The sequence below is a fragment of the Pseudonaja textilis genome, chromosome Z (genome assembly GCF_049901715.1).
Source record: "Pseudonaja textilis isolate UNSWEBS1 chromosome Z, rPseTex1.2, whole genome shotgun sequence".
NCBI lineage: Eukaryota > Metazoa > Chordata > Lepidosauria > Squamata > Elapidae > Pseudonaja > Pseudonaja textilis.
The window spans coordinates 113264977-113277355 of record NC_142008.1 but is presented as its reverse complement, the minus strand read 5'-3'; the positions used below and the strand labels follow the sequence as shown (position 1 = coordinate 113277355).

The following is a 12379-nucleotide window of genomic DNA, read 5'->3' as shown; positions in this document are numbered from 1 at the left end:
GGAGGGATTTTAACTCCTTCCTCCATTCAGTATCGCTTTAGCTGGGTGATCTCTTCTTCCCGCCTTGCCAATTTGTTTTCTTATCACTTCCAAAAGATGCAGAAAAATAGTTCTTTTAGAACAGAAGCCAAGGTCCCTCCCCATCTGAGTTCCAAGGGACCCAGTCTTGCCCCCGCGACATCTGAGGGCTACCGAGCATTCACTCCTACCTATGGCTTGGAAGAACATTTAAAAACCATTCAACTAGAAGAAACGTCATCTGTGCAAAACGGCAAGTACAATGTGAAAGGGGTGGTGGATCATGCAACTTTTTCTGCTTTTCTGGAGTTAATTAACTGGCAATTGATCTGAAAACTGAAAAGCCTTTAAAAAAAATTATTTGTGTGAGTGATCAAAATTAAGTGCTTAGCATTTAGCAATAGCACTTAGACTTATATACCACTTTATAATGCTTCAGAGCACTTTTTAAGAAGTTTACAGAGTCAGCATATCGCTCTCAATCATCTGGGTCCTCATTTGATCAACCTTGGAAGGATGGAAGCTTGAGTCAACCTTGAGCTGGTAAAGATCGAACTGCTGACAGTCAGCAGAGTTAGCCTGCTATACTGCATTCTAGCCACTATGCCTCATAGCACTTACAGAAAACTCTCTGGGCAGTTTACAGTATCAAAGCATTATTTACATCTTGTCCCCAATAATCTGGGTCCTCAGTTTTCCAATCTCAGATGTATGAAAAGTTAAGTCAACCCCATTGGGGTCAAATTCCAGACTATGGGCAGAGTTTGCCTACAATACTGCACTTTAACCACTGTACTACCAGGGCTCTTAAGAACATCTCCTCTTTGTTTTCCTTCTGTTTTTGGCCCACCTCTTCCTGTTTTACTAGCTAGACCAAGATTTAGCAATCTACTGCACAGGTTATTCCAAGTTTTGTAGCTTCTTTCTCCCCCAAACCAAAATTGCATGGCCAACATTTGACCTCCAAATCATGGGTTTTACCCCAAATCGTTTCTGCAAATACGCTAAATTAGACCAATACTTTTGGTTTGAACTCTGAAGACATCAATACACCATTAATCCCCCACCCCATACTTTGCAGTTCCTATAGGCTAATGTTTTTTGTATCCCCCCAAAGATCCAACTTGGCTATAAGCCACACTCAGAAATTTCCACATCAGCTTTCCTATAAACAGTTGCCCTTCCAAACTTTTGAATTTAAATTATTAACAGGCTTTCCTAAATTGGAATGACGAGAAGTGATGTCCAACAGAAGTGAAAAGCTCCAATTATGGAAGACTGATCTGGAATCCAAGCATGCATTCTAATTAATATTTAATTGGACAAGGGGAAGATGTTTCCCGAAAGATCCCCTCTGCTCAATGTTTCCAACCATTTTGTCCAAATGACCTCTTCATTTCACATCTGAATGTTAATTAATGATAGTGATTGCTCAGTTAATGCCGACTCTTGTAGTTCAATAGACATCTTGTTGCCAGAACAGTCTGCCGGTAACTAATTGAGGTTCTGTAAGCAACTACTTATGTCATCATAATAGTATCCAGTCACCTAGCTGTCACTCAGTTTCCCTATTAGTAAAGCAGATTTAGACTGCAAAAATTAGTAGAACTTTTAGATAGCAGCAAATGGCTAGAGATTCTCATTCTCCTTGCTGCCATCTAGTGGACATTTAGATTTTTGTAGTCTAATATGGTTGCCATGGACTAGGCCCCCATTTGATTGTGTGTGTGTGTGTGTGTGTGTGTGTGTGTGTGTGTGTGTGTTTGTGACTGCCCATCAGCATTTGTTTCTTGGAGCTCTTGCAAACTTTTGTGGGTGCCATGATTACCTGGCTTGTCTGTTGCCTTCAGTTTTTGAAACCAGCAATACTTGCCATGATGGGCTAAAATCAGAAGTGGAGAATAATGGTCCCTTTATGTAGAGATTCTCAGTCATCCAGATCATGGTTGTCCCAAAGGTGTTCTTTTAGGAGGAAACTGGACTTTTTTTGTTTTTTCTTTTGAAGACATTTTGCTTCTCATCCAAGAAGCTTCTTCAGCTCTGACAGGATAGTGGGGAATGGAAGGATTTATATTCCTTGAAGACAGCTGATAATCTGCATCCTTCTGAAGGGTTGTTGAAGCACTTGAAGATTTATCTGTGACCTCAGGGTTATCTGAGTAATGCTCCTGGTTCCTGTAGTCTGCAATTTTTCTTTGGAAATCCATTCCTATTCCCACACCATTCAAAGGGTGTTCATCCAAATTGTATAGTTGTAGAGATTGTATAGTCTGTAGAGATTCTCAGTCATCCAGGTCATGGTTGTCCTTAAAGTGCTTTTTCAGGAGGCAACTGGACTTTCTTGTTTTTACTTTTGAAGTTGTTTCACTTCTCTAAGCTTCTCTAAGAAGCTTCTTCCGTTCTGCAATGGCTCCTTTATGATTTGAGGACATGGCTGGTTCAGGAATTCTGGGAGTTGCAGTCCACAAGTCATAAAAGGCCTATGGTTCCTCAATCCTGGACTAAATCAAGAAAGCCTAGAACTCTTTAGGCTAATGTCAAGAGATCAACTGGAATGGTTTTTCAGACTGTGCCTCTTTTTATTACCATTTTTCTGCGGTAAATAAAAAAAACTAAGAAGTACTAATGCAAAAAGGATGGAAAGCAGTAATGTCTGGACCCCACAATAAAATTCTGTGGAGAACAAAGGGCATTTGTTCAATGAAAATCCTATTTGGAAGGACCCAGTTTCAATTCAGTGGTGTAATTTCTTCAAACTTATTTATACAATGGGGCAAATTCATGCAGCCTATAAAACAGAATGGGGCTTCCTTCATTTGTCTTAGATATGTAACTCTTGCTTATCTTGACAAATGAATTCAGTCATTATGATTAACACTGGAAACCAAAGCACACTGCTTCTTAAATTAAAAAAAAACTGAACAGAAAACTGTCAACCTATAAATCCACAAAGACGATCCAGTGAATGTGAATAAATTTTACTAAGCCAGTTACATTTTATCTTTAATATTTCAGAATCAAGAATATCTAAAAATCATTTGACTAAACCTGCAAAATATCCAGGTTCTTCTCGTAGGCTCAGATTCATATATCACCCAAAGTCATAACAAATTTCCTTTGGTTTAGCTTAGGAAAATGTGTGAATTAAGCCATCATGTTAATTCAACTCAGGTTTTGTGAATTCTACAATTATGACTTATAAATCACATATAATTGCTATAGCTTTTTCGTGATATTTTTTAAATTGACTTTGTGCCAACAAGCTGTAGATTTTTCTCAATGATTAAAAAAAAAATCTATAGTTAAGTGTACTGTGATAAGCCAAATGCTATACTTTATAGATTAGCATATTGTGTGACTTTAATTATTGTGGTTTGTAAGCCATGATTTTTGTCTTAAAGTATTATATGGAGCCAACCATTGTGATTAATTCAAGAAACCATGGCTGAAACAAATAAAGGATAAGTGGGGTATATAATCATTGCTTTTTTCTCATTTCAGAAGCTGTACCACCAGAAGTTGTTTTAAGAAAGAAATCTATTGGGAACCTTCACCGAAGTAAAAGCATGTGTAACAGGGATGTAAGAACATAATTATCAATTTACTCTTTTGTGTCAGTTAGAATGAGTTAGTCATTCATAGGAAAAACAGAGAGTTCTAGTTAGTGACAAACTTAGCAAGAAACCCTTGATCAGAATTGGTATGGAAAATAATTACATCAATTACATAGAATATCAGATTTGGAAGGGACCTTGGAGGTCTTCTAGTCCAACCCACTGCTTAGGCAGGAAACCCTACACCATTTCAGACAAATGATTATCCAATCTCTTGTTAATGAGTGACTAATGTCTCACGAATCACTACCAAGAGGGCCTGGCTTTAAATTTAACATATGCGGATGCTGTCGTTCAATCATACAGGTGAAACTCAAAAAATTAGAATATCGTGCAAAAGTTCATTTATTTCAGTAATACAAGTTAAAAGGTGAACCTAATACACTGCTCAAAAAAAAAAGGGAACCCAAAAATAAGACATCCTAGATCTGGATGAATGAAATATTCTTATTAAATACTTTGTTCATTACACAGTTGAATGTGCTGACAACAAAATCACACAAAAATTATCAATGAAAATCAAATTTAGCAACCCATGGAGGTCTGGATTTGGAGTTACACTCAAAATTAAAGTGGAAAAAAACACTACAGGCTGATCCAACTTTGATGTAAGTCAAAATGAGGCTCAGTAGTGTGTGTGGCCTTCACGTGCCTGTATGACCTCCCTACAATGCCTGGGCATGCTCCTGATGAGGTGGCGGATGGTCTCCTGAGGAATCTCCTCCCACACCTGGACTAAAGTATCCCCCAACTCCTGGACAGTTTGTGGTGCAATGTGGCGTTGGTGGATGGAGCGAGACATGATGTCCCAGATATGCTCAATTGGATTCAGGTCTGGGGAAAGGCGGGCCAGTCCATAGCATCAATGCCTTCGTCTTGCAGGAACTGCTGACACACTGCAGCCACATGAGGTCTAGCATTGTCTTGCTGTAGGAGGAACCCAGGGCCAACTGCACCAGCATATGGTCTCACAAGGGGTCTAAGGATCTCATCTCTGTACCTAATGGCAGTCAGGCTACCTCTGGATGGCTGTGCAGCCCCCTAAAGAAATGCTACCCCATACCATTACTGAGCTACTGGTAAACTGGTCATGCTGGAGGATGTTACAGGCAACAGAACATTCTCCATGGTGTCTCCAGATCCTGTCACGTCTGTCACATGTGCTCAGTGTGAATCTGCTTTCATCTGTGAAGAGCACAAGGCACCAGTGGCGAATTTGCCAATCTTGGTGTTCTCTGGCAAATGCCAAACATCCTGCATGGTGTTGGGCTGTAAGCATAACCCCCCACCTGTGGACATTGGGCCCTCATACCACCCTCATGGAGTCTATTTCTGACCATTTGAGCAGCCACATGCACATTTGTGGCCCGCTGGAGGTCATTTTGCAGGGCCCTGGCAGTGCTCCTCCTGTCCCTCCTTGCACAAAGGCAGAGGTAGCGGTTCTGATGCTGGGTTGTTACCCTCCTATGGCCTCCTCCACATCTCCTGATGTACTGGCCTGTCTCCTGGTAGCACCTCCATGCTCTGGACACTACGCTGACATACACAGAAAGCCTTCTTGCCATAGCTCGCATTGATGTGCCATCCTGGATGAGCTGCACTACCTGAGCCACTTGTGTGGGTTGTAGACTCCGTCTCATGCTACCACTAGAGTGAAAGCACCACCAGCATTCAAAAGTGACCAAACCATCAAACAGAAGCATAGGAACTGAGAAGTGGTCTGTGGTCACCACCTGCAGAACCACTCCTTTATTGGGGATGTCTTGCTAACTGCCTATGCTTTCTACCTCTTGTCTATTCCATTTGCACAACAGCATGTGAAATTGATTGTCAATCAGTGTTGCTACCTAAGTGGACAGTTTTATTTCACAGAAGTGTGATTGACTTGGAGTTACATTGTGTTGTTTAAGTGTTCCTTTATTTTTTTGAGCAGTGTATACGAGATAGACGCATTACATGCAAAGCAAGATAGTTCAAGCCGTGATGTGTCATAATTGAGATGATTATGGCTTACAGCTCATGAAAACCCCAAATCCACAATATCAGAAAATTAAAATATTGTGAAAAAGTTCAATATTCTAGGCTCAAAGTGTCCCCCTCTAATCAGCTAATTAAGCCATAACACCTGCAAAGGGTTCCTGAACCTTTAAATGGTCTCTCAGTCAGGTTCAGTAGGAATCACAATAATGGGAAAGACTGCTGACCTGACAGTTGTGCAGAAAACCATCATTGACACCCTCCATAAGGAGGGAAAGCCTCAAAAGGTAATTACAAAAGAAGTTGGATGTTCCCAAAGTGCTGTATCAAAGCACATTAATAGAAAGTTGTGTGGAAGGGAAAAGTGTGGAAGAAAAAGGTGCACAAGCAGCTGGGATGACCGCAGCCTAGAGAGGATTGTCAGGAAAAGGCCATTCAAAAGTGTTGGGACTTTCGCAAGGAGTGGACTGAGGCTGGAGTCAGTGCATCAAGAGCCACCACACACAGACAGATCCTGGACATGGGCTTCAAATGTCGTATTCCTCTTGTTAAGCTGCTCCTGAAAAACAAACAACGTCAGAAGCATCTTACCTGGGCTAAAGAAAAACAGAACTGGTCTGTTGCTTAGTGGTCCAAAGTCCTCTTTTCTGATGAGAGCAACTTTTGCATCTCATTTGAAAACCAAGACCCAGAGTATGGAGGAAGAATGGAGAGGCACACACTGCAAGATGCTTGAAGTCCAGTGTGAAGTTTCCACAGTCTGTGTTGATTTGGGGAGTCATGGAGCACTTCATGCTTCCTTCTGCAGATGAGCTTTATGGGGATGCTGACTTCATTTTCCAGCAGGACTTGGCACCTGCCCACACTGCCAAAATCACCTGCGCACACTGGCAAAAGCACCAAAACCTCGGGATTACTGTGCTTGATTGTCCAGCAAACTCGCCTGACCTGAACCCCATAGAGAATCTATGGGGCTTTGCCAAGAGAAAGATGAGAGACATGAGACCGAACAATGCAGAAGAGCTGAAGGCCGCTATTGAAGCATCCTGGTCTTCCATAGCACCTCATCAGTGCCACAGGCTGATAGCTTCCATGCCACGCCACATTGAGTCAGTAATTACTACAAAAGGGGCCCAAACCAAGTACTGAGTACATATGCATGCTTATACTTGTCAGAGGTCCGATATTGTTCTATGTACATTTTTTGTTTTATTGATTGCATGTAATATTCTAATTTTCTGAGATTGTGGATTTGGGGTTTTCATGAGCTGTAAGACATAATCATCACATTTATGACAAATCACGGCTTGAACTATCTTGCTTTGCATGTAATGAGTCTATCTTATATATTAGTTTCACCTTTTAAGTTGCATTACTGAAATAAATGAACTTTTGCACACTATTCTAATTTTTCGAGTTTCACCTGTATATCACCATCAAATCTTGTCCCATATGCCTAGGCTCTGTCAAGCTTATTTGACCTAATCCAAGATGGTGGGTATGATTGGAGAACACTATTGAAGACTAGAGCTCTCACAACCAGACTTCTTGGTAAAATGTGCCTGTAAGATCAATGCTCATTGGCTAAGAAACCAGGGAAGGAAGCAGAGGCTGACACTTCCATTGAAGGAAGAAGCATAAATATGAACAGGTGTTCTCTAGGGGCTGACAGGGGCAAATGAACATGCCACCTTTTAATTAGCCTGATGCTTTGTTTTTCAAGAAAGCTGAAAGGACAGAGCAGGAAAATCCTTATGTGTCGGAAGTCCAAACTTCACAAAGGAGCACACTCAGAGGTATTTTTATCCTGTCTTGTTTGGGGACATTTACTCATCTTTGCTCACGAAAACCAGATGTGCCACTCCTGCACAGCAAGACCATCATGGAATTATTATTACCCCTGGCCTTGCTTATGGAGTTCTTTATATAACAGAACTTGTTCCATGGCAGGAAGACACATATGCATTTGTGGGTGTGGGTGCATATCCATACAAACATATCTCCTATCAGCAAAGGATTGTAGCATCTTCACTTTGGTTGGTTCTCTGATACGATGTTTTTAATGGTCATGGCAGTTGCTAGAATATCTTTACTGAAATTAAATGTAACTGTGGCCTGATGCATTTGGATTGAAGTTTGCTACGTCATTCCTGAATCAAAGTTTGTTGGAAATGAGGGGAAGGTGGAACATTAAAAGTGGGATAAAGTAGAGCAGATTTTCAAAAGTAGTTAGATCCTTGAACTTCAGTAGTATTCCTGGCTGTGCTGGCTGGGAGGAAGATTATGGAGGTTGAAATTGACATTTCTGGGAAAAGAGTGAGAAATTTTACTTCTTCAAAGGATTTGGGAGAACTTCTCAATTCTTTCTATTAATCCCTTTTCTCTTCTTAGAGAAATTTCTCCTTAGTTCTAGGTTGCTTCACTCCTTGATTAGTTTCCATCTATTGCTTCTTGTCTTGCTTTCTGGTGCTTTGGAAAATAAGTTGACACCTTTGTGGCAGTCCTCAAATATTGGAACATTGCTGTCATGTTTCCCTCCCCCTTTTTCAAACAGATAATAAGCAACGGCCTCGTTCAGATACATTTACTTCTCCATTATATCCAAATTATCCTGCATTCCATCATTATCCGCTGGTAAGTAAATGAGAAATACTGGGAACAAGACTGGGAAAATATGGAGAGAAGCATCCTTAAGAGATCTTCTATGAATCTCTCTTGCTTATTTCCATTAGGGTTGTAATTATTTGATTTCCTCCAACCTTTTCTTACAAAAATAGGGGCATAGAACATTGGCAGTGATATTCTAGGAAGAGCTGTGTTGGATCTAAGTTTCATAGCTCAGTGTCCCGTTCCCACAGTGGTCAAACAGAGACTTTGTGGAACTTTTCCTCATCAAGGAAAACAGTCTATAGCTTTGCCCAGTCAGAAACATTGAGCCAATTGTGCTCCCAAAGGTCCACAAACAAATTGGGCTCCCAAAGGTTCACAAACAAATATACACAAATGCAGCCATGCACAATTACCTCATTCTTTAGCCAAAGGAATTTCCCCGCAAAACTTGCAGTTCATTTTTTTTTAAAGTTAATCTTGGCTCTTTGGTTTACACATGACATGGGCTACTCCTGGTTCAGGCCAGCTCGCCCATACCATAGTTACGACCACCGGTTGGGCCAGCCCACCGGCCCAGGCTCTATCCTGTCCTATATATTTACCTTTTTGCTCAAACGCCTCACCCTCTCAGCCCAGCTGCTTTCCGTACCTTGCCTGATCTACTCATTCTGGCTGCCATGCATAGGAAATTCCCTTGTTTTTACAGCTGTGCATGCTCAAATTTTCAGCGAACCTGTCGTTAAACTGGTTGCAGCCCACCTTTGCATCAAAGGAGAAGTGAACAGGGAAGGCAAAGAAAAAAAAATCAGTTTACCACTTTACATTTCTTATAAGGGCCACCTGCCATAGAAACAGTTCAGGCTGCCAGAAGGAATGACATATAAATTACTGGAAGAGGGCCCAGTAAGAATCTATGGCCTTAATATTTCTTAATCCTTAGAGTTCTAAACCAGATCCCTAGTGATTTGCAATTTATTTTATTAGCAAATTAGATAATCCAGTCATCTGTCCATCCATCCATCCATCCATCCATTATTTGCTCCTATCCAAACAGATTCTGGGTAGAGTATAACGCAATAAAGAAAAAGAAATTGCACTAGAGAAAAAAAAAGTAGGGAAAATTGTGCTCCAATCATATTTTTTAAAAAAATCAGTGAAGCTCTAATAGTTCATGTGCTATTATGGTGGAATCATCTGAAGGAGGGGGAGCCTTCTAGGGTGAGTAAAAAAACATTCCAGCTTGGAGTTGATTTTGGGGTAGGGGAGCATTGTGGTCTAACCCTTAGGTCTATATCTGCAATTTCCCAAGGGAATATTGGGAAATAATGATATTCTTGTAGTATAGGTGATCAGCAATAAAGAATCTACTTGGGCCATTCATGGAGTGGTTCTGGCTGCTTGCGCCTGACAGCTATTTAATTAAACAAGCCAAAGGGCTAAACACCTATCAGAACAATCTTGATTTGGCTAGGTTTCAAAATACCCAAAGACTTGGGGGCCATCTGTACCTTTGGGGAATGGATGGGAGAGTATGTTGCATAAAATGGCATTGGGTGGTAAGCAAGTGATCCCATAAATTCAGTTGTTTTTTGTTTATAAATGATGCATATTATATGTTTCCAAACCAGATTTCACTGTTAAACTCAATGTTCCAGTTCTTTCTCATTTTGGAGGCCTTCTACACTCCACACATTACATATGGGGTCAGGAAATTGAGGGTTTCTTTAGAATAAAGGTTGTACTGAAGGTGTCATCATTTGTGACCATAAAGATTGCCACAGTTTAGCAGTTTTGGAACTATGTGAGATAAATAGTTGGTGACAGGGAGGATGCTGATCTTGAAAGACCAGCTTTAAAATGAAGATTGCTTGCTACTCTTTTTGGTCTTCCAAAGATCCAGAAGAAAGCTATTATTATAGTGTATTTCAATAGACTCCATTTAGATGCAATATAATACAGCAGCAACCCTTCCTGATGGAACTGCAATTCTCTGTTAAAGAGTAAATTAAAGAAGGCCTGAAATCACATATAAGGTTACCCAAGTTCCTGGATCCCTGGAACCCCATATGAGATCTCAAGAGGTTTTAAATGAGGACAGTTTGAAAGAGAGTATGTGGGATCTTGCAAAGGTAGAGCAGCGAAAGCATGTTGCATGAACTCAATCTTTTGTGGTTTGTCAAATAAGCCATAATTATGCAACTCATGACTGAATCAGATTTAGAATAGAATAACAGAGTTGGACGGGACCTTGGAGGTCTTCTAATCCAGTCCCCTGCCTAGGCAGGAAACTCTACACCACTTCAGAAAAATGGTTATCCAACATATTTTTAAAAACTTCCAGTGTTGGAGCATTCCCAATTTCTGGAGGAAAGTTGTTCCACTGATTAATTGTTATCACTCTCAGGAAATTTCTCTTTAGTTCTAAAGTTGTTTCTTTCCTTGATTAGTTTCCATCTGTTGCTTGTTGTCCTGCCCTCGGATGCTTTGGAGAATAGCCTGACCCCCCTCTTCTTTGTGGCAGCCCCTGAGATATTGAAACACTGCTATCTATTTGATCTGATTTTTAGCCCATTTCCAGCTGGGTCATCAAGGTGATATAAATGTATAGGTGACCTGAAGGGATAGGTCAATGGTCACCTTTTCAGTTTCCATGCACACTCATGTATTTATTTTTCCATTTTTTTTCATCTGAATACTTTTTTCCCAGCCATTTTATGGCTCCCACCAAGGTGATATTCGATTTGCTCAACAGAACCAGTCATTCCTGGGTCATTCTGCACCTACAGTTTCCTGTGAGTAAAAGTAAATGTTTCCAAAATATAACCAACCAACCCCTGTAAGATGTTTCTGTACTTAACCTGATTTTTTTTTAAACAAAGGTGATTCTTTTCTTGACCTCCAGATGGTGGGATTCAAATCAGTGGCAGCAGCATCACCGGAGTTCAAATTGGAGGTGGAAACCACATGCATGTTGAACAAGCTTCTCGGACAAAACATGGCAGTAACCAATGAATGCTGATAGAAAATGGACAACTTCAATCCTGTGCTTGGGAGAATTCCAGCCAGTCCCTTGTCTTTTCTATTGTCCCTGACTTTTCTGCACAATCCTTCTAATATAACATAATCCAGCTATTTCTAGAAAGATAGAATCACAGAACAGAAAGAATGGAGGTCACTCAGGAATTCATCTATTCCAGGAGTCCAGTGGTGGGATTCATTTTTTTTACTACCGGTTCTGTGGGTGTGGCTTTGTGGGCATGGCAGGAGAAGGATACTGTAAAATCTCCGTTTCCTCCCCACCCCAGCTCCATTCTCCTGTGCAGGGCATCAAAAGAAGATCCAGATGATCAACTGGGATTTGGGAGGAGAGAATAGATGGGGGCAGGGCCAGTCAGAGGTGGTATTTGGCAGTTCTCCAAACTACTCAAAATTTCTGCTACAGGTTCTCCAGAACTGGTTAGAACTTGCTGAATATCACCTCTGAAAGGGCCTCCAAATTTGGCAACTTTAAGACTGGTGGACTTTAACTGCCAGAATTCCTCAGCTAGCATGGCTGGTTGGAGAATTCTGGGAACCGAAGTCCACCAGTCTTAAAGTTAAAATGAGATCCTTGATCTAATTCAACTGTCTGTCCAGTCTATTACTTCAGCATCCTGCATGGATAACCATTCAGACTCTCTTGAAACATCTCCAATAAAAGAAGAGCCCACTACTTCCCCAGGCTGTCTGTTTTTGTTTTTAAACTGACATTGCTGTTAAGGAACATCTCCTGATGTCCAATAAGATTTGCTTCCTTGTAATTTCAACATGTTGTTTTTGGTCCTGCCCTTTGAACTACACTGAAAAAATCATCTCTCATATTGTACAGCAGAGGTCTCTAAACTTAGCAACTTTAAGACTTGTGGACTTCAATTCCTAGAATTCCTCAACTAGCATACTCACTGAGGAATTCTGGGAGTTAAAGTCCAAAAGTCTTAAAGTTGCCAAGTTTGGGGACCCCTGTTCTACAGGGTGACCATCCAGAAACTTTTTAAAAATAAGTTTTTATTTTTTTAACTTGAATATATCACCTTTCATTAAACAGTGTGTCTTCTGGGTTAGGGTACAAATGTCTTCTGGGTACAAATGTCTCTGTACTATTACAATCAAAATTTACAATA

At 40.6% G+C, this 12379-nt stretch overlaps 1 protein-coding gene across 5 annotated transcripts in view; it reads left to right on the top strand.

Moving 5' to 3' along the window:
- LOC113450843 (receptor-interacting serine/threonine-protein kinase 3) overlaps positions 1-11931 on the top strand; it is a 41957-nt gene extending 30026 nt beyond the window's left edge. For all 5 annotated transcript variants that reach the window (XM_087916272.1, XM_026722157.2, XM_087916271.1 and 2 more), the window contains 6 exons: positions 97-271; positions 3520-3599; positions 7333-7405; positions 8164-8243; positions 10927-11011; positions 11122-11931. In XM_087916272.1, the coding sequence (XP_087772398.1) occupies positions 97-271; positions 3520-3599; positions 7333-7405; positions 8164-8243; positions 10927-11011; positions 11122-11231 (603 nt within the window). In that variant the 3' untranslated portion in view covers positions 11232-11931. The remainder of the gene's footprint in view (positions 1-96; positions 272-3519; positions 3600-7332; positions 7406-8163; positions 8244-10926; positions 11012-11121) is intronic.
- Positions 11932-12379: the final 448 nt, after the last annotated feature.